Raw genomic sequence first — 22,895 nt, 5'->3', positions numbered from 1 at the left:
TTACTTGAAAAATTTCAATATGTTTATTGCTGTGTTTTTTAGAGTTGTCACAATCAGACACTGCCATGAGATCTGAACCAAAGAAAGAAACCTTGCCAAGGTAATGTTTTAAGTTACATGTAGAGTATATTTCTTAAGTCTTATTGCGAAAGAGTTGTTTTTCTTTCTATTTTATGTATGTGTTTGTAATAGATTTTTATTAGACATTCACATTAGAGGTTCTAGTGAACACATGTTTTAATGGTAAATATAAAAACATGTAAGCAATTATTTGTCTTGTGGTTACACTGTCTGATAACAAATCCAGATACAAAATCCTCGTACTTGTGTAAAAAAAACAATTAAGTTCCTAAAATGTTTCTTTAAAAACCGAGACCCTGATAAATAGAGCTTTATGCCTTGCACATATTGAAATAAAAGCTTTCCTATCTTCTGGTATGGAATAATTTCTGTATCCATTGCACTATGCTCCAAAAAAAAATAAATAAATAAAAATAGACAAATAAAAAAAATTACTATCAGTTTTCTTGAATGCGTCGGCCATGTTGATTTCCATTGAAGACTAAAATTAAACATTTATCACACATAAATATAACAGGTTGATAGAAAACTTGTATGTTAACATGTCTAATTTCAGTGCTACAATTTCACTATCGCCACGGGAACAGCTGATACCTCCACGATCACCTGCAGCTTTACGTGACGTGTCTCCAACAAAGGTGGGTAACTGTTAACAAAGCTGATCAAGGCAGATAAATCTTATAACATATTTAGCCTAGAAATGTTTTTCTTTCTGAAAATTTTAGAAAATGAAAATATATTTGATTTTATTATAACTATACCATAATACTTTTAGTTTTGCGTATCTTATTTTATTTTGTTTAACCTATATTGCAATCATTAGATTATCTTTCCTTTAAGCTGACTGTTACTTAACATAGTATAGCTTCATTTTTGTAGAAATAAGATGTTTTTGTATTCTTTTTTATTACATTCTTTTTTTTTGTTTCTCTTAGCTATGGCTTCAAAATAGATAAATATTATAAATGAAATGTGTGTTTTGGTAGAGCTTTGTGCTTAAAGGAGCTTTATAGAGCTGATACAATGTGGTTTAATGTGTACAAAAAACAAGGCAGCATTTAAGATATTGATTGTTTTAGAATGGTTAACTGTCGTAAAGCTAGCTGTGTTAACATCAAATGTTATATCAAAGTCTTTGCCAGGAAGCATTTCATTTTACCCAGTAGTGGAGATACCCCACCCACCTGTTTATGAAGCAGTTTTGTGGGGAGATATCCATACCTCAATGTTTGCAGCAATTTAATGGAGATATCTCGTGTACATTTATATTTGTAGGGCAGCTTGAGCAATATATTCAATTATATATATGTCCCATTAATGTATCGATATATCCTAGTGATGTATATAGCAATTTTAGGAAGAGTTCCGACTTGTTTATATACCAATAATATTAAAATATTCAACATGTGTATGTATCAATTTTTCTTTTAGAAATACAACTTGTATAGTTGTATAGATAACCAATTTACTGAAATGATTGATATATGTTAGATTTATAAAGTAAGTTGAATGATGAAGAAATACAATGGCCTACTTTATACACTTACTTAAAGCCAAAAATGACATGACATTTACAATATTGAAATTAACACCTAAAATTCTGGCATTTTCATTGCAATTTTATGTGATATCGTGATTTCTTGAATTTCTATTGAATTTATCAAATTCAGTTTTATAAGTGTTTTATATGTTAAAGTTATTTATCTGTTTCAGAACTTTTATTGTATTTTTTATTCCATTCTCCTCTATATAGTTTGGTTAATATTTAACAAGAAGAGATGAATTTTCAGGGTGTCTCAATGTTATAATCTAATATGTAATATGAGAAGTGATTGTTTTTCAGGTTATTTTGATTAGTAATTAATCATTGTAGTCTTTCCAATAATATAAACACTGCGACACGTGATTTTTACAGATTTTTTTTCAGGTTCCATTTAAATAAAACTTGAATTTCTATCATTTCACTAGGCACTATTACTGTAATTTCAAAATAGATGCAATAGAGGTTTTGTCATCTGAGAAAAAACAGCATTCTTTTATGCTTTATGGATGCTTCCTTTTCCCAGACATAATTTTATAGCAGTACATGGAGGCTTGATTAGTCTTTTTCTTTTAATATCCTCATTCAATATTTGCTGAACTTGATTTCACAGAAACAAGGAGAAGAAATAATCTTACCTGGCTCGACCAATTTTGATAAGAAAGATTCTTCAAGTAGTCGAGCGAACTCTGACGGTAAATAAAAGCACTTGTGCATATTGGGAATGGCTCATGTATACAATCTAACCCAAAGTCTTCTTTCAGCATTGTGATCTTAACATAAAACATGGCTGGAGTGGTGTTTACCATAATCCCCATCATCTTCAACTTTAAACTGTATCTTTTTATTAACCTTCTGCATTATCTTTTATCTAACATCTCTTTAAACTATTGTAGTAACTTTTACCTGTATCAGTATCTTTCTCTTATTCTGATATTGTTGAATTGTTCTGGTATCTTTTATTTGTCCCAATATCTTTATATGATCTTGTATTTTTTAAACTGTTCTAGTATCTTTAGACTGTTCTGGTATCTTTAAATTGTTCAGTATCTTTAAACTATGATAGTATATTTTATCTGTTCCTGAGTCAGCTATGATAGTATATTTTATCTGTTCCTAAGTCTTTAAACTTTTTGGTATTGTTTATCTGTTGCATTTCTAAAAACTGTTTGGTATCGTTTGTCTGTTGCAGTTTCTTGATACTGTTTGGTATCATTTATCTGTTGCAGTTTCTTGAAACTGTTTGGTATCATTTATCTGTTGCAGTTTCTTGAAACAGTTTAGGTATCGTATCATTTATCTGTTCAAGATTCTTGAAACTGTTTGGTATTGTTTATCTGTTGCAGTTTCTTGAAACTGTTTGGTATCATTTATCTGTTCAAGATTCTTGAAACTGTTTGGTATTGTTTATCTGTTGCAGTTTCTTGATACTGTTTGGTATCATTTGTCTGTTCCAGATTCTTGAAACTGTTTGGTATCGTTTGTCTGTTGCAGTTTCATGAAACTGTTTGGTATCGTTTATCTGTTGCAGTTTCTTGATACTGTTTGGTATTGTTTGTCTGTTGCAGTTTCTTGAAACTGTTTGGCATCATTTATCTGTTCAAGATTCTTGAAACTGTTTGGTATTGTTTATCTGTTGCAGTTTCTTGAAACTGTTTGGCATCATTTATCTGTTACAGATTCTTGAAACTGTTTGGTATTGTTTATCTGTTGCAGTTTCTTGAAATAGTTAGGTATCATTTGTCTGTTCCAGATTCTTGAAACTGTTTGGTATTGTTTATCTGTTGCAGTTTCATGAAACTGTTTGGTATCGTTCGGTTGCAGTTTCATGAAACTGTTTGGTATTGTTTGTCTGTTGAAGTTTCATGAAACCGTTTGGTATCGTTCTGTTGCAGTTTCATGAAACTGTTTGGTATTGTTTATCTGTTGCAGTTTCTTGATACATTTTAGTATCGTTCTGTTGCAGTTTCTTGATACATTTTAGTATTGTTCTGTTGCAGTTTCTTGATACTGTTGCAGTTTTGTTTATCTGTTTCTGTTAGTGTATCTTCTCACTTTTCTCATATCTCCAAACTCTTCTGGTATCTGTGGTATCTAAAAACTTCTGTTATCTTCAAACTCTTCTAGTCTCTGATAACACTTATAGCATCATTTTCAGACTCTTCTGGTATCTTCAGAATGCACTTGTATCCTCAAACTCTCTTGGTATCTTCAATGTTTTGGTATCTTGCAACTGTAACTGTCACGGGTTGTTATTAAATGATGTTTACATGGGTACACGTTTTCAGACACTTGTGTGATTTTTCTCTACTTCCAAAAGCTCTCTTTTTCTGTATAAAACCAATTGAAATAATGATAAATTCATGGTTTTCAGGTTTTCTGATATTTTTAACTTGCACCTATGTGTTTAAGTTTGATAGATGGGAGAGATTGCAATATTGATGTCTGTGCATGTCCACATGTATAGAATGCGATGATTGAATGACTATTTACATATATCAAAGCATTATCTAATCTGTACCTACAAACTGATTAATTCTTATATTATATGCTTGAACTTTTAACATGTTCCAGGTCTGTTTTAAGAACAGCATTTTATATCTACAATCATCGAAATATTATCTACTAAGGTCTTGTTACATTTGCAGCCTCTCAATAAATTGTCTTCTTCTTACTCTTAATTTCTTGTATAACACAAAACTTACATGTATTCAAACTTTCTCTTTATAGGCTTAACTAATAATACATGTAGATATCAAGTAAAGTGTCTTGCTCAAGGAAACAACAGCTTGTCTCTGATGGGGTTTGAACTCTCACAGCAATGATGAGTGTTGTTGTAAAAAATGTTAAAAGAAGAGCAATTTAATATTCAAGATTTATACATTTTTTGTAGCACTCCTATTGAATAAAGTTGTTTATATGGAAGCTTTTGAGACCTGTTTAATTAATGTTAAAAATATAAAGTCATATTTTCTGTGATACTTTGAAAGGGCCATCATTTTAATGAAAATGAAATTGTCTGCCTATCTTTTTTTCACACAAGGTTTTCTGTTTTACACACTGGGTTTCACAGCAAAGGCTAATTTTCTAAAATGATTTCAGTAGTAATTTGATTGATAAACTGGTTTTATTTAAGATATTAAATTTGTTGTACTTAATTGTGCTTTAAGTGATATTGTTTTGTTTAATCATATAGATATATTGTTGCAGCAGTGAATTTGAAGTTAAATTGTTAAATTAATTTAAGACATATATAAGGATGTCTATTTTCAAGAATAATGAAATGTTGTTTGTTTTGGTGTTTTTTTGGAATTAGAATGCAACAATTAGGGAAATTTGTAAATATAAAAGTAGTTATTTTTTTTTTTTCAAAATATGAATTAAGTAAACAGATTTCAGTAGATCTAATCACATTAATCTTGATTTTACTGCTAGATTTGTTAAAAAGAGGCTATAGCTTTGAAAGTACCAATTCTGGAATGGATTGGGAGGGTAAGATCACAACCTAATATATATGTGTGAGACTATGTCACACTCTAATGTCTATGTTTTATTTGGTTACTCTGTTGTGTCACACTCTAATGTCTATGTTTAATTTGGTTATTTTATTGTGTCACACTCTAATGTCTATGTTTAATTTGGTTATTCGGTTGTGTCACACTCTAATGTCTATGTTTAATTTGGTTATTTGATTGTGTCACACTCTAATGTCTATGTTTAATTTGGTTTATTAGGTTGTGTCACACTCTAATGTCTATGTTTAATTTGGTTATTTGATTGTGTCACACTATAATGTCTATGTTTAATTTGGTTATTCGGTTGTGTCACACTCTTATGTCTATGTTTAACCGCCTCCGTGGTCGAGGGGTTAGAGTGGATGACTTCTTATCCAGTAACCTCTCTGGCACGGGTTCGATCCCCGGGAGATGCTTTGGTAGTTTAGCACGGAGGAAGGTAGTCTAGTACTGGTGTAACTCTCCAGGAACGATGGTTAGGAAACTACTTGCTATATGACTGAAAAACTGTTGGGGAAAAAGTGTAAAACAAAATAAACAAACAAACAAATAATGTCTATGTTTAATTTGGTTATTCGGTTGTGTCACACCCTAATGCCTATGTTTAATTTGGTTATCCAGTTGTGTCACACTCTAAGACTCTTCCTGGTTGTGAGGGTTATGACACACTATTACTGTGTTACAATTTAATTTTAATGATAAAGTGGTTTGTGCCACACTTTGATTTTTGTTTTAAATTTTTTATGGCTTTTGCCACAAGTGGTTTGTGCCATACTTAACTTAAATGTTTAAGTGATTTGTGTTACACTTATTTTTTTCAAATTTTAATGTCTAAGTGGTTTGTGTCACACTTTGAATGTTTGTTTTAAATTTTTATGTGGTTTGTGCCACATTTGAACTTTAAAATTTAAGTGGTTTTTGTCACACTGATTTAAATGTTTGATTTAAATGTATAAGTGATATGTGCCACACTAAAAAATTGTTAATGATGAAGTGGTTTGTGGTACACTAAAACTTTAATGTTTAAGTGGTTTGTGTCACACTTGATTTAAATGGCTTTTATCACACTTAATTTTTAATGTTTGAATAATTTTTGTCACATATTAATGTGGGTAGCATATTTCAGTGGGTCTTGTCATAAACTCCCATACTCTAATGTTATGTGCTTTAAGTATTTTTTGTCACGTTTAAGTAGTTTATGTCACTGTTGATTTCACTGTTCAGGTGATTTTGCCAAATTTTACTGTTGGTCAGTTAGTTTTGTGATACACTTTTATTATTTTTTAAATGGGTGTGTTAAAAAAAAAAGTTATGTTTCAGTGGAAATTTTCGAACACTTAATTACCAAACTAAATTTGTGCAGTCTGAACAGGCATTATTGTCTTACCAAGTTATATTTTGTTGGCAACTTAATGTCCTTGCAGAAATTGCCTATACTTTTACTTGGTTGATCCAATTTTAGAACCAAGGCAGTATTTTACATAACATTTAAAGAATAACAAGCAGAAAAATATATACTAATCTCTTTAGATGTCTAACTTCTAACTTCTTTAATTTTTTTTAGCTCACCTGAGCTTGCTCAGGGTGAGCTTTTAGGATCGATGAATGTCCGTCGTCCGTCGTCCGTCGTCCGTCGTCCGTCCGGCCGTCCACAATTGCTTGTGAACACTCTAGCGGTCGCATTTTTGCCTCAATCATCATCAAACTTGGTCAGGATGCTTATCTAGTTGAAAGCTCGGATGAGTTCGAATATGGGTCATCTCAGATGAAAAACTAGGTCACAAGAGCTAAAAATAGAAAAACCTTGTGAACACTCTAGAGGTCACATTTTTGACCCAATCATCATCAAACTTGGTCAGGATGTTTGTCTAGGTGATAGCTCGGATGAGTTCGAACATGGTCATCTCGGATGAAAAAGTAGGTCACAGGAGCTATAAATAGAAAAAACCTTGTGAACACTCTAGTGGTCACATTTTTGAACCAATCATCATCAAACTTGGTCAGAATGCTTGTCTAGTCAATTGCTTGGATGAGTTCGAACATGGGTCATCTCTGATGAAAAAACTAGGTCACAGGAGCTAAAAATAGAAAAACCTTGTGACCACTCTAGTGGTCACATTTTTGACCCAATCATCATCAAACTTTGTCAGGATGCTTGTTTAGATAATAGCTCGGATGAGTTCGAATATGGGTCATCTCGGATGAAAAACTAGGTCACCGGAGCTATAAATAGAAAAACCTTGTTAACACTCTAGCGGTCACATTTTTGCATCAATCATCATCAAACTTGGTCAGGATGCTTATCTAGTTGATAGCTTGGATGAGTTCGAACATGGGTCATCTCGGATGAAAAAGTAGGTCACCGGAGCTAAAAATAGAAAAACCTTGTTAACACTTTAGCGGTCACATTTTTGCATCAATCATCATCAAACTTGATCAAGATGCTTGTCTAGGTAATAACTCCGATGAGTTCGAACATGGGTCATCTCGGATGAAAAACTAGGTCACAGGAGCTAAAAATAGAAAAACCTTGTTAACACTCTAGTGGTCACAATTTTGACTCAATTGTCATCAAACTTGGTCAGGAAACTTGTCTAGGTCATTGCTGGGAATAAATCGAACATGGGACATCTCGGATGAAAAACTAGGTCACAGGAGCTAAAAATAGAAAAATCTTGTTAACACTCTAGTGGCTACTGTTGTGATCCAAATATTCTGTTAATTGGTCTGAAAGTTTGTTTTGATGATTTCTAAGTCAAGATCGAACATGGGTCATCTTGGATGAAAAACTAGGTCACACCGCCCAAATATGGAAAAACCTTGTTAACATTCTAGTGGTCACATTTTCGACTCCATTATCATCAAACTTGGTCAGAATGCTTGTCTAGGTAATTGCTTGGATGAGTTCGAAATCGCATGTGAAACTAGGTCACCGGAGCTAAAAATAGAAAAATCTTGTTAACACTCTAGTTGCTACTGTTTTGATCCAAGTATCCTGGAAATTGGTCTGAAAGTTTGTTTTGATGATTTCTAGGTCAAGTTTGAATATGTGTCACCTGGGTAAAAAACTAGGTCGCACTGCTCAAATATGGATAATCCTTGTTAACACTGTAGTGGTCACATTTTTGACTCACCTGTCATGAGACTTGGTCAGAATGCTTGTCTAGGTAATTGTTTGGATGAGTTTGATAATTCAGGTGAGCGATCTAGGGCCATCATGGCCCTCTTGTCTTATTATGCATTGTATGCAACCCTTAACTGTCAAGGTCACCTTGCAAGGAATTAATAATGAATGGTTTGTAGCAATTCTTGCAATGTATTGTAACCTTGATTTCTCTTTTATGTATTTGCACTGTACAATAATAATAGTAACACATGACATCATATTGCTATATGATATGTTGCATTTTTAGAAACTAACTTAATATCATTATTATTTCTACCACTTTTAGAATATTAATTACTGAACGCTTAAAAACATATTTATTAAACCTGCATCTTGATTGAAATAAAAAATAAATTTATCTTTTAATTTTGATAATTTTGTAGATGTTTTATTTTCTATTTTGCATCCAGTAAAATATACTCTGCCAGAAAATACTATTAGTTACTACTTTGTCAATTAACCAATAGAAATGCATAAAACAATAACCAATGAAAACGCTTATTATAATTATACATTCTATGAATATTAATTTTCCAATAACCAATCAGAATGTGTTTTGCATGTGTATATGACCATTTTTACAGGGGAGGAGAGTGAAAAAGCAAATGGTATAGAGGAGGAGTTAAGTGCGGACTCTGATTTAGAGTCTGATGATGATTTACTGTTACCAGATGATTCAAACAAGCATGGGCATGATTTAAACAGTCAGTATCTCAATATTACATATAGGTGATGGGAATGTGTAATGTATAATATAATTTGATTGTGTAATTATGTGGTCACTGTATTTTGATTTATGATTGATATCTGGGCTTTTATGTTGTTGTTTAAGTTTTGGGGTGGGGAGGGTGTGCGAGTGAGGTTAGGAAGGGTTTGGATTGTTTAGTTGTTAGTAGCATGTTTTCTTCTCTCAACATAAAGATAGGACTGTAATGCTGTTGGGTTTATATTTGAATTTGGGGTGGGGGGGGGGGGTTCAAGATGTTTTTCCATGTTTTATTTTTCTCTCAGCATAACCATAGGACTCTGTCCCTGTGGGGTTTGTATTTGAATTGGGATGGACTTTTGGTTCATAGAAAGCACTCAATTTAGAAGGGCCTTACTTGGTTTCTCTTTATGATACATGCAGAAGTTCTTGATAATAAAACATTTTATTATATTAAATTCTAAATAATGATAATAACACTTCTGCAAGCAAACTTTAACATTGTTATCATTACTTTTATATATATGGTAACATATCACTAACAATATTTTATATCCAGGATATATTTTCATAGTTTATTTTTCATATACATGTGTAATAAAATTTTATGTTAAAAAAATGAATTTTACCGAAAATAAGTACATGTGTATGTATAATATAACATTTTATGTACAAAGAGAAATTTATTTTAGTTACAGCTTTCAGTGTTGTTATTTTGACTCAATGTTGTATTCATAATGTTTTATGAAATAAGATTTTATTTCATGATGCACAGCTAACCAGTTATTTAATAGGAAACCAAAGTTGCTTTATATATTTAGTCAGCATGGTTGTTAATGATAATAGATGGAAAAAATATATATCTGACAATGAAATTCTTTAACCTAAAAAATAATTTACTCAAAAATTTATCACTGCTGATGATACAACTAAAATGATAGTCTAGTTGTAACAATGTATTTGATTGGTTAACAAAATTGTTGAATGTTTAGTTGTAACAGAAGCTATGATTGGTTATTAACAGGTGATGTAGCCCTGTTACCGGAGCCTGAGATTATAACCATGGTATAGTTGCTATAGAAACAGCAGGTACTTGCAGCCAGTATTAACAATGATGCCTTCATGCTAATGTTGCCCCCTTTTATACATGTTTGCGGTGTAGCTCATCTTCAGACCATTGTCTACATACCCCTAAACTGAAACAAATTCTTTAGGTTCTTGAATTTAACACCAGTTTGATCTGGTATGATTAAGCTGCTTAAATATTGATTTTGATAAATCTTACAGAAAAAAATACAGTTAGGTCCCGATAGTAAGACCACTATTTGTTCTTCTGCTCTAGAATATAATTATGTACAAGTCACATTGCATATTGTCCTGTACATATAAGTATATGATCAGCTTTATTGTGGCATGTACCTGTGTAGTGTCAGGAGTCATTTTAAAGACTTGATGGGTTATTTGAACACTGGTATGAAGGTGAGCAGATTTAGTTATAATATATTTCCTGTTTATCTTGACTTTTGTGTGATAAGTCTTTTATGTATAGCCACGGATGAAGTGTACTAAATTAACCTTCTTTGCTGTTTAGCGTACAAAAAAAACTGCAATTCTTTTATCTAACAAAAGTTAACAGATTTTTGAATTTACAGAATATTTCAGATTTATTTATGTTGCAGATATTCTCAGTTTATTTTGTAATTGAAGGTACATTAGTTTTACTCTAAATTCTACTTCATAGCATTGTAGGTGAGACAGTGACTGGAATTGATTTCTTATTTTTTTGCTTATTCGAGAATTAACTACATCTTGAAGAAAATGTTTTCTTTACTGATCTCAGTGTATTTGATTATGATATTGTAGTCCTCCATTTCAATCTTATGCTTATTGTAGAAATTAAAATTTATTATTCATCAGTTTACAAAATAATATTCTGTTCTGAACTTGTATTTGAATCTTAGATAATAATGAAATTGTACTTGAATCTTAGATAATAAAGAAGTTGTACTTGAATTTTAGATGATATTGAAGTTGTGTTTGAATTTTAGATTGTAATGAAGTTGTATGATATTGAAGTTTTACTTGAATTTTAGATAATAATAATGAATTTGTACTTGAATTTTAGATTTTACTGAAGTTGTACTTGAATTTTATATTATAATGGAATTTAAGATGATAATGAAGTTGTACTATAACGAAGTTGTATTTGAATTTTAGATAATAATGAAGTTGTAGTTAAATTCCAGATAGTTATGAAGTTGTATTTGAATTTTAAATATCTTAATGGACTAAGGTACAAGATTTTTAGATAAATAATCATTTCAAAATTAGAATTTAGATTATTATTAAAGTTTTACTTTTCTAAGAACTTTAGAAGCATTGAATGCTGACTACTAAAGTAACTATATTAACAGTTGCCATGATAGTGTTTGAAGTTTTAGTAGTAGAATTTACACTAATATTTTTATGTCTTGAAGAGTCTTTGTTATGAGCTTAGACTAAAGAATCGGAAAACCTTTTGTTTTGTTTTATTTGTCAGTGTCTTCAATTTATTTCTTATTTGCATGCAAATTTTGAGTCTTTTATGTGTTAAAAATAATAAAAGCAAGATAACTTTTAAAGTTATTTTTTAAACAGAAAGTAGACTTTGAATTACATGAATGGGGTTCATTTTAGGTTTTATATATAATATTTAGATATAGAGAAGAAATTAAGCTTGATTTTTTTTTCAGAAGTAAGAAATATTTAATGAAAGCTATCATAAACAGCTATGTTTGATACAAAAGTTACTTATCCTTTTTTCTCTAAACTGTAAATTTTTTACTTTTATAGCCTCTTAACATTTGACGAAATATGCTATCAGGGTTTCTTTTGAGAATGAATGATGTAAGGGGGACGTGAAATGCGTTCACTTTGTAATGGAACGATGCATTTTGATACAAAATGCTTGTAGTATGGCAAAGAATATAATAATATAGTTATATATGCAAACGGCGGCTGAAACACTGACATAGACATATAACCTCCCCGCTCACTATTGTAGGTGTAAAGAAATAGGGTGACCTCTAGTAGGTAAGATTTGGTGGTAGATGCTCACCTTTATTTGGTATTGGCAATAATCGTGGTGGTGGATGCATGTGCACGATTCTTTTTTTGCATGCTGTTTGTAATTTTTTTTGTGGGCTTAATTTGCAGTAGTCGTAACTTCTTATTGTACGATATCTGTGAATTTGAACAGAAATCCATTAAGCCCACTTAATCAATTGTTATTATATACTCACCAAAATCTCTTCTTAAAAGTTCCATCCTTGAGATGTGTTATTATCCTTGAGATGTGTTATTTTGAACTTTTACACTGATGTTAATTATTCAGATTAAACAATTTCAGTATTTGATCTGGACTTTCTGTTTAAGAAAGAGCTGATTTTAATTTTGATAATTTTAGCAAAGATTTTTAGTACAGATGAAGTATTTTCAATATAAAACTTTTGTATATATTGGAACAGGAAACTTTTAAGCCGAGTTGGGCTCTTTCGTCCTTTCAAGATGACCAGTGACAATTTCAAATGATATTATTTGTTTCTTTGTAAAAATTTTCTTTCAAATGTCATGAAGACAAAAAATTATAATTTAGTACTATTTACTTAATGTTTGATTCTGTTTTAAGTTTCGTATTCCAAAATGCAAAAGGCAATTATTCTTTGTTAATGTCAATGTACCTTTTTATAAATGTATTGTATTGAACTACAGTCAATTGAATTATTTTCACTAACAGATTGTCACTGGGCACAGTATGCTTTTTGAAACACTACCCTTTCATGTTAAACCTTGAAAAGCTTGTGGCATTAAAGCCTTGTCTATGTAACCTTCCCTAGCAGCCTATGTCGCCAGTATATAGCCAAGTTAGCCTGTAGTCAACTGGCATATCCTTGCAGCCTGACTAGGCTCTATACTGTTGACAAGTTAATTTTAACATGCTGATATGAACATTATCCTCGCATCAGCAATGGAGAGATCTTTATTTAACAACTGACAATGAAATAAGAAAGAACAAGAAAGGGTAGTTGAATATTGTTGCTTCAGGGTATTAAAATGCCTTTGTAAATATGTGATGAAATGACTATTTTAACTGTAGTATCATTTTAACCAGGTTTTCAACGAAAACCGGGTTATTGTAATGCCGAAGTCGGCCTGGTTTTCGTCGCATTGCGGCGCTTCTTGTATATAATTATTTTGTTGGAAATAAAATGATTCAGATGTGTATGTGTTGAAAAAAATGATAGTTATATCCAGTCACATACCAAAGGTATTGTTTTTGTGACATGGTACTACAAGAATTACAATCAAAATTATTCAGATATCATTTTAAGGAGAGAAATATGGTTAAAAATCATTTGGAAAATATTCTTTTTCATAAAAAAAAAAAAATTATAAAAAATGATAACACTTTGTGAAATTTTTGTCTACTTTCTTAATTTAGACATTTTAGGGCAATTTGCTTCAGTTTCTTAACATGAAAGTCAAGTTCAATTAGTTTTTATTTTGAGCTTGTCCTTGATGACAAATTTTTTTGATTTAACAAAAAAAAAAAACAGCCAAAAAACAGCCAAAAACAAAACGACAAAGTAACATCAAATAGAAATTGCTCAGAAATCAGGACTTAAAATGCATACATTAAACTTAATACCTTGCTATGATAGTTGTGATCATGAATTTCCTGTACAGCCAGTATAAAGCCATCCTGGCCTGGACTTTTGTGCAGTTCCACCTAAGAGGTGCAGTGTCACTTTAGAGTCTTATTCTGTTGGCTACTTAAATTTAACATTTTCTTACCAAAATTCCTCATATTCAGCAATTGACTGTTTCAAACTTGTAGTTTTTACCAGTACATTATGCAAATTAAAAAAATGAAGTTGTTTTAGCCTACAACCAGTCTTTTATCAGTGTGAATATTATAGCTGTAAGATACAATTTACAAAGGCATTACCCTATATCTATAAACTTCTCTTCCAGAAAGCTTTTATAACAGCTCTGGCTTGTATCTTGAACTGCTTTCCCTTGACTTGAGCCATGCTTTGAGGTTTCTGTCTTTATGGTGTACAAACAATGCTTATCTTTGTATTCTATATCTGTTATTGTATTTTGTACATGAATCTGTGACATTCTTTGGTGTTTGTAAATTTCTAAACAGGTATTTTCTTATGATTATCAATGATAACACATTATTACATTTTCCTTGCTAAAAATCATTAAACGATATTGAATTCTCCAACCTGATCTACACAAGATGTATTTTTTATATTTTCTGTTTTTGTAACACAGACAAGAGGTTATTTTATTTTTATAAAGCAATATTTAACATACTAAGTGGTACTTGGTAATTCTCATCAGGCCACCATTCAAAAGTATATATAGAGTCAAGTGGTTAAAGTTGCTGACATAAAAGCACTTGTTCCCTTGACCACTTAAATTTCAAGTCCAATTACACTCGGACTTTGGATTCTTTCATTATGACCAAGTTATCCAGCTAGCTTATGGAAGGTTGGTGGTTCTACTCAAATGCTGGGTCATTTCTGAATTCAGGTGCCAGGTTGTACATGAAACAATTCACAAAGGAGCACCTGAGGTTGCCGTCCACCAGTAAACGTGGAAAGTCGCCATATGACACATAATTATTATACAAACTGTATGTCCATAATAGTGTCAGTGTTTTTTAAAACCATGAAAGCTAATTTATAGGTTGTCTAGTCTCTTTTTTTCCAACTCTGCTTATATGGACTTAGTACCTTTTAAGTTCTGCAGATAAAAACTACTATTTGCACACATTGTACATATTTTATTAAATGGGATATATTATTTAATTTCTCAGTACTTTTTCTGTCATTCTTGATGTTGTATGAAAATGAATAAATCTTCATCATTTATGTCTACACTTAGCCCTGAAAACTCATTTAATTAAGTAATTATAATATCTCTAGAACAGTTTTGAATGTTATTTTACCATGTAGTTGTGTGTTGTTCTGTTTAGTTGTTGTTAATTTTGTTATGAGTCTTGTTTCTGATTTATGTTTGTGTAAAAAATTATTTTTCTAATGTTAATTCACTTTAAGTAGCTCTATGTTGATGTTTGAAGAATTATTTTATTATTAAATTAGAATCAATTAGAAATAAGAAAACATACTAGTAGTTGTTTGTTTTTTTTAATCTTCTTTTGTTGTAGAAAAAAGATTAAGTTTCAGTATTATTTTCAAAAGCAGAATGTGTAAACCTTGTATTGAATAAATGCTTTCTATTTGACAGGATCTCGAGGTGGAGCTGTAAGAAAAAAGGCGGGGAATCATCATTTCATGACTCCACCTCTCACCACACGACATAAGACAGTGTCACTTAGATCGCCAGCCAGTTCACCAAATCTCTCCATTAGATCTGCCATCTCTTCCCCGCCTACAATAAAGATTGAAGACTCCGTCCTTGAATTTACCGACAGTGCCTCAGATACAGATATACCCACTAGCGAATCTGATCTAAGTCCATCAGCCAATCAACATAGAGTGTTCCAACTTCCTCCTATTAATAGTTGGGTACCAAAAGGAGAAAGTATGTTCACTAGCATTTTAGACTCAAGGTCCCCACAAGTTTATAGAAGAACCACCCAAACTAGCAAAACCTCTTCATATCCACCATCCCCTCAAAATGGTATACAGGGTTCTAGGGTATCATGGCCCCAGGCCTCGCAGCATGCAGAACTTGATACTAATGTCTCAGATACTGCATCTGTTGATAGTTCAAAATCTAGTCAGGTCGCAAAATCTCCTAAACTTCTAACAAAATGTACAAGTTTTGATCTTGAAAGGTCTAAACCTTTTCCTCAAAGGTCCAGTATGACTTCCCCAATGCTCCGCAGAAAACATTTATGCATCGAAGAATCTGATACTGCCCCTAATACTTTAGACCAAAATAACAAAGAGTTATCGAGAAATTTAGACAGTGAAAAAGCCAAGGTTAATGCTGAAAAGAATATCATAGAAGATGGTGTACATGAAAAAGCTAGAAAAACTGAAGCCTTAACAGTTCCAATATGTGAGAGTGTAGCAACTACAAGTCATACTCCAACCAGCATTGAAAGCATTGCTGGTGACAATGCAGTGAAGTACTTGGTTATGAGTTCAGCAGATGGATTTGATGCATCAAAAATAAATGAGTCCCTAGAAGACCCAACAATACCTGAGACAGATATTCTTGATGATGTTTATCATGAAACTACAACTCTAGAAACACAAGATATTGCTGTGAAAGATCAGTCAGTAAAAACTAAAACTGGCAAAAAATCAAAAGGAAACATTTTCTCTCCTGATAAAGAGAAAGGTGCAAAGTTGAAAAAGTCTAAAAGTGGTGAAATAAATGGACATTTGGAAGTTAAGAGCTCTCCAAAGTCAGACAAAGTTTCTAAAAGTTCTAAGGAAAAATCAAAACAACCCACTGGTGAGAGTAGTTCTAGAGAAAAAAGTAAAATATCTTTAAAAGAAAGTGCTTCAGAAAAGTCGAGATCAAGAACTCCAGCAGCCACTGTACGATCTGCTTTGCTAACGTCTGCTGCCAAATTGAAATCAATAGGGAGGAAAAGTCCCGTGACCTTACTAAGCTACAAGTCTCATTCAATTAGTATTCCAGACCACAGTAGAAAAGCATACAGACCAAACTCTGCATCAGAAGCCGATCCTTCATCAGGGTCCAAACCATCAAAGATACATCAGACTGAATCAAGTCCTACAATTCTTGTTACATCACATGAGATTAAACCTGTTGCAGAAGAGGAGTGTAAAGAAATCTTAAGAAAAGTGAGATCAGTGACACCCCCTGTAAATAAATCGTCTTCAAGCAAAAGACAATTAGGTCAGACTTCAGGTGGACTTCCTACAGTGTCTCCTGTGCAAGGTTTAAGGAAATCTTCAGCACTTAAAGTTAAAGAACAGTCAGTGATAAAAACAAAGACCTCTCCAGTATCGAATACTAAAGATGAAAAATTAAAGAAAGAGAAATCAACACCATCAGTTGTGAAGTCAGCTGTAAGTAAGCAAGTGAAGGGTTCATCGTCCCAACTAAGTCCAACTGAAAAACAAAGGAAAATTGAGAAAACAAGTATGACTAGTCATGCTTCTAAGGGACCTAGATCATCAACAGATTCATCTGTGTCAGTGAGTGGTAGAAAAGTGAGCAAACAGGATTTGTCTGCATCAAAAGAGGATAAGATCAAGGTCAAACATGGCACTAAAAGGGGCAGTATCAGCTCGGTGAATTCTGATACTTCCAAACATACGGACCATTTCCGTGACTGCTGTCATGGAAGAAAGAAAACTGAAAAGAAATAGAAACATGATGTGTCAATGACCTGTTAATTCGGAAGAGTTTTTCTGAACATATACTTTCATTTGAAACTAGTTGCTCATAAATATCATTTAATGTTCATATATAGGGTATGATTTCGAACTCAGACCTGGAGCTTCAAGCTGATTACACTCCCAACCTCTCAAGCCCAATTTAAACCACTTGCCCAATCTTTCTCCATAATGCTGTATGACAAAGTCAATGGTAAACAAACATTTCCTTAAAGTGAATAATTAATTCAATAGTCCCTTTAATGTGAATAGAACAAACAGTGTGGGACCTTGAAGTCTGTTTTACAATTTGAGATATTTAAGATGTGATTTTAGTGTGAAACAACATATAGAAGATTTGTTTATTATAAGCCAAATCATTCATTTTTTGTAGGAGAAGAAAGTTTTGTATTCCTTTATGTTAAAAACTCTAATGACACTCATGTATTTTGACAATAGAGTTTTAAACAGTTTATAATCCTACGGATTTATACATCTTTGTTCGGTTCAACATTTTCAGTGCCTTAGTTCATGTAAATAATGATAGTAATCTTAATGTACTTGTATCTAATATTATGTACACTCATAGTTTTGTTATTGATTTTTTTTAAATATTTTTTTAATTGTATAATTATTATACATCTTATATGTGTAAGTAGCATTTATGAACTTGAAAAAGTGCAATATTTTTGTTGGTGATGTATTTATTAATATGTTTGGGTGCATTCATTCTATGTTTATATTTGTTAAGAAATTTGTAGTGTCATACAAGGTGTCTTTGCTCCCTATCCTACAAAACATTTATTATCTGGGGGGAAAAAAACCCCAACATTTTAAGGGTTTTGCAAAAAATGAGATAAAATTTGAAAAAGTTGACACTACACTACAAAACATCATCGTGGTAAATTACCTTTACATTGTTACAGTAGTTTTTTTATGTACATAGTATTTCATAGGGAGAAAACCAAGTTTTACTTTGTTGCATTTAATGACAGAAACTTTCATAGTTAAAGACATTAAAACATTGTTGAATCAAAAATGTGTATAAATCTAGATGTAACATGTTTTATAAAACTTTTGCATACAGCCAATATGGGCAGAACATATTTTATTGATTTTTTTTTTGCATATAGTAAATAGTTAAAAATATGGATAGAATATGTTTTATTAATTTTTAAAAAATTTTTTTTTTGCATTTAAATATGGATTGAACATGTTTTTTGTTAGTTTTATTTTATATTTCTTGGTGTTTTTGCTTGAAGCAAATTTGTTAAAATCTGGTCGAAACATGTTTTATTGAATTTTGCTTACATTAAAAAAAAAAAACGAATGATGTTTTAGTATACTTAAATAACTTTACTTATAACAAACCAATAAACTGATAATAATCATGATATTGTAGACTAGGTATTTTCAAAATTTGATATTATTGTATATTAGGATAGAAATACATGTGGTGTCAATTTGTCTTCTGTTTTCTCTCTCATTAAGACAAATAAAAGTTAAAAAAAAACTACTTCTATAGATTTTTAAAGGGACAGACTTCATTGAACTTTGTCCTTTAAAATTTTCAGATTTCTTGGCTATACGCATGAAATTTTGATAAGGCTTTTTTGTTAAATTTGATTTTATTATAGCTTGTATACATTACATGTACTCTCAATTTGTTCTGTAGAGGGTTCTGTATTTTTCAGTTATTGTTATAATTGTATATGCCTGAAGACCAGCATTTAGTTACTATTGGTAACTGTAAGTTTCTAAAGTGCAAAACTGTTCAGTCTTTAAATTATATTATTACCTGATACCTTATATAAATGTAATTTGTTATTATTTACTGTTTTCTGAAATTCTAAAAACGTCCACGTTCGCGAACTGTTGACCGGTCAATAGTTTCTACTGTTTCCCTCGCGTGCTCTGACATCATAAAGGATTCCCACTTGAAGCGTCCATCGATCTTGATCATGAACCAGACGTGACAAAATATTAAGTTTAAGTATTAACATATGTGCACTTGAACTATTTTCTTGTTCCTTTTTTCTTCTGTAAGTACTATTAAAACAGTAGTTGATCAGGTAATAAAACAGTTATTTCATACGTGATTTGGGAACAGTCAAACAGTTGTCCCTCGGTGTCGGGGATAGTGTTTTGAACTGTTGCCTACGGCCTTGGGCAACAGTTCAAAACACTACCCCCTCCACCTTGGGCCAATAGTTTGACTGTTCCCAAATCACATATTAAATAACTGTATACTGAGATTTGTGAGCAGAAATATGTCAACAGTTTAGAACCTTGTCCAGCCAGTCTGCACATCAATGCAGTTTGTCTAGGCTGTACACTGTTTGCAGCTTAATCATGGCATTTTGATGTCAAAATCCCTATCTGAAATATTGGATAGCTCCAAATTCAAACCAAAATAATGTACATTACACAAATTCAGTGCAGTGCTTCAGGGTAATAGACTTCCTATTTTGTGTGCATCATGTTATTTCAGTTTTGCACTTAGAGGATTAAATTCAAGTAATAAGTTCATCTCTTATTCTTTTATGCGTTATGTTACTACAGTTTTGCACTAATAAGATGAAATTCAAGTGATAAGTTCATCATAACTAAAGTGATTTATGTGTTTGTTATTCGTTTGCATTGTCTGTGGTTGTAACATTTTATGATATTATTCATTTTGAGTATATAGTTTAGTGCCAGTGTTGTGAAATCAATTTCTTACGTCAAACCAGTAGCTAGTCACTGTTACAGTAATTTATTAACATTTTTTTTGTAGATTATTTACAAGATATGAAAGGTTGTTGAATGTGTTTTTGTTTCCTTTTTGAAAATAATAAGCTTTAATTTTTATAGTGTGTAACTTTTTTAAGCCTCTGAAAATATATAATGTATTTTTTTTATGGGAGCATAATTATACAATTGTAGTTTTGTTTGTTCTTAAGTCATACCTTGCATTTCTCATGTATTGCCTTCTTTTGTTAACCACTACTCAGATGTTTGGTATAAAACATACTTTAACATTGACCATAAGGTAAATGGGGGTCAAGGTCACTTAGACGATTGTTAGATTGATTTGATTTGGTATCTCAAGAGGGTGAGAAGATTTTATATACTTTTACAAGGGCTTTAAAGTTGTGGGTGAAACATTAATTGAAAGAATGTCACATCTAAGGGAGATTGTCAGTTAAACTATGCCTATGCTACATAAACTGTTAGTATAACATTGACAGATACAATGTACACTGCATTGGAAAGAAAATCCCTATTGCATGACTAGTATAATTAAAAATGACTTTGCCTATGGACTAGCAAGATCCACTATTTCCAACTACAGGATACTTGTATTTATAATTAACCAATCAGATCACTCTTCATCAATATGCCAAAACTCAGTAATAATTAGAAATGTTTTTCAGGGGGAATTAAGTTTTCATGATTTGATTTTTTTTTATTGAAGTGATTTGAATTAATTTTTGCTTTTTTGAAATTAATAATAAGTTTTGTATGGAGTGGCTTAAGGATTTGGCTTTTTGATTAATTACCAGTAAATGATGCCCATGCTTTGTCTTGTTTTATGGAAGTGAAAATGATATGACTGCACTCAGTATAGAGCCAGGCCAGCCTGGACTTCCTAGCCGTATTGCCAGGCTTTATACTGTTGGCTGGCTCATCTAACTATCCCCAAAATTGTGAATGGACTGTTTCAAATTCAATGCAGGATGAGTTCATTATATAAATTTAGCATGATAAATTGAAGGTAGGATTTAAGTTTATGTTCCTTCAGTGTGAAGTTTGAATGAATGCTTTTCACAGCTGAAACCAAGTGTTTGGGGACCTTATAGAAAAAAATTTCAATCAAAGTAATCAATTACCAAAAAAAAAAAAAAAAAATCTAATTATCTGTTAAATGTATAAGGCAAGATGATAAGATCTAGGTGGATTATACAGTGAATTATATTGAGTATATTTAAGTTCTAAAGACACAAAATTTCATTGTTTCAAAATGGATTTTTACTATGTTCATCTGGAAATCTGACAGGTCTAAAGTATCTTTGACATTGGCTGTTGATTGGTTGAACCCCTTGCCAAACTAGAACCGGATGTCTGATATCACCAGTCTCTAAACTGTCGGATAACTTTAAATTTTTGTATTCATTGCCCCAACATAGTTACTTGACAGTTCCAAAAAAATGAATGTTTTCAAGTCCATTTAAATTCTAACATCGGCCAATATCGTAGCAAATTGGTTATTTTCGGAACGTTATTTTCTTCAAAATCTTTTACAATCATGCACTCCTCCTTTATTGTTATGTACCAAAGTCTTGTTATAAACGGTCAAAAATAATTGAATACAGGAGATTGTGAAAAATAACGTTTCCGGAAATGATTTATTACGAAATTGGCTGAATTTTTATTTTTTTGGGCGGGAAAGCATTGTAGTAAGACTACCTTAAGAAATTCAGAAGGTAAAGGGTTGTTGTATAAACCCGAAACATTGGTACTGTTGATAGGCTTATTGTTTAAAAGCTGAAATAATTGTGCTGTTGTCATGGAAATGGTGTGATTGAGTTGTGATAGTTATTTATATATATCTGTAGACATTTTATGTTAGTGCCTTTATGTTACCTCTATATGTTATACATTTTCTTTTTATTACATGATTATCATGTTCAATATTTTTGCTATTTAAAATGTACTACCCTTACATAACTTTAGACAATAAAAAATGTAATTATTAAAGGAACACGTTTGTCTTTATTTTGTTATGATGTGTGAGTTACACTGTGACCACAAAGTATTCATGGATCATTGATAAAGTTATTTATTTACTTTGATAAACGGTATGTTAGTGTCCACATAGGACTATAAAAACATTTGTTTTGCAAGTATTTCTCAAAGAATAAATAGAGGATATTGAATGTGTGTAAGTTCAATACTGAATTTATTGCACGAGTTTAATAAAATTATATTATGCGGGGCTCTGGCGAGCAAAATATTATTTTATTCAACGAGTTCAATAAATTCAGTAATGATCTTACACGAATTTAATTCTATTTATCACATACCCAAAATAAAGTCCTCTTAAAGTGAGAAGAGTCATTTTTCATTGACGCGCCTATAGTATAACGCTAACATTTAGCGCGTCTGTATAACGCTAATGACGTCACTTCAAAATATATGCACGGAACATACAAAAAACTGCTTCCTCGAAGAAGTTCTTTAGTTTGCATTCTGGTATACTTGAATGTAACTCTTCTTGTCCTAAGCGTAATTGGAAAATACAGCTTCATAGATGGATAGTGCAATGCCCAAGTGAAGAAGCCCAACTATCATTGTACGATATTGGAGTTATTGGGTATGATTGGACATTTTCAAGAGTGTGTTCTTGATATTTATAATTAATACAGAAATATGATTTCTTTGGTATTTTTTTTCTCTCAAAGATTTGCTCAATATTCAACACACCGAGTGTGCTGCCTCCCCTGACAGCTCTTGATTAGGAGAAAGACGC

At 31.7% G+C, this 22,895-nt stretch overlaps 1 protein-coding gene across 1 annotated transcript in view; it reads left to right on the top strand.

The window, feature by feature from the left end:
* LOC132760128 (rho GTPase-activating protein 45-like) overlaps positions 1–22,123 on the top strand; it is a 51,137-nt gene extending 29,014 nt beyond the window's left edge. Inside the window, exons 21-24 of the mRNA XM_060752034.1 lie at positions 43–100; positions 638–719; positions 2,235–2,316; positions 15,309–22,123. Coding sequence (XP_060608017.1) covers positions 43–100; positions 638–719; positions 2,235–2,316; positions 15,309–17,377 — 2,291 coding nt within the window. The 3' untranslated portion in view covers positions 17,378–22,123. The remainder of the gene's footprint in view (positions 1–42; positions 101–637; positions 720–2,234; positions 2,317–15,308) is intronic.
* Positions 22,124–22,895: the final 772 nt, after the last annotated feature.

Source organism: Ruditapes philippinarum, unplaced genomic scaffold (assembly GCF_026571515.1).
Source record: "Ruditapes philippinarum isolate M1 unplaced genomic scaffold, ASM2657151v2 ctg3111_1_1_1_1, whole genome shotgun sequence".
NCBI lineage: Eukaryota > Metazoa > Mollusca > Bivalvia > Venerida > Veneridae > Ruditapes > Ruditapes philippinarum.
This window is presented reverse-complemented; position numbering and strand designations above follow the sequence as displayed.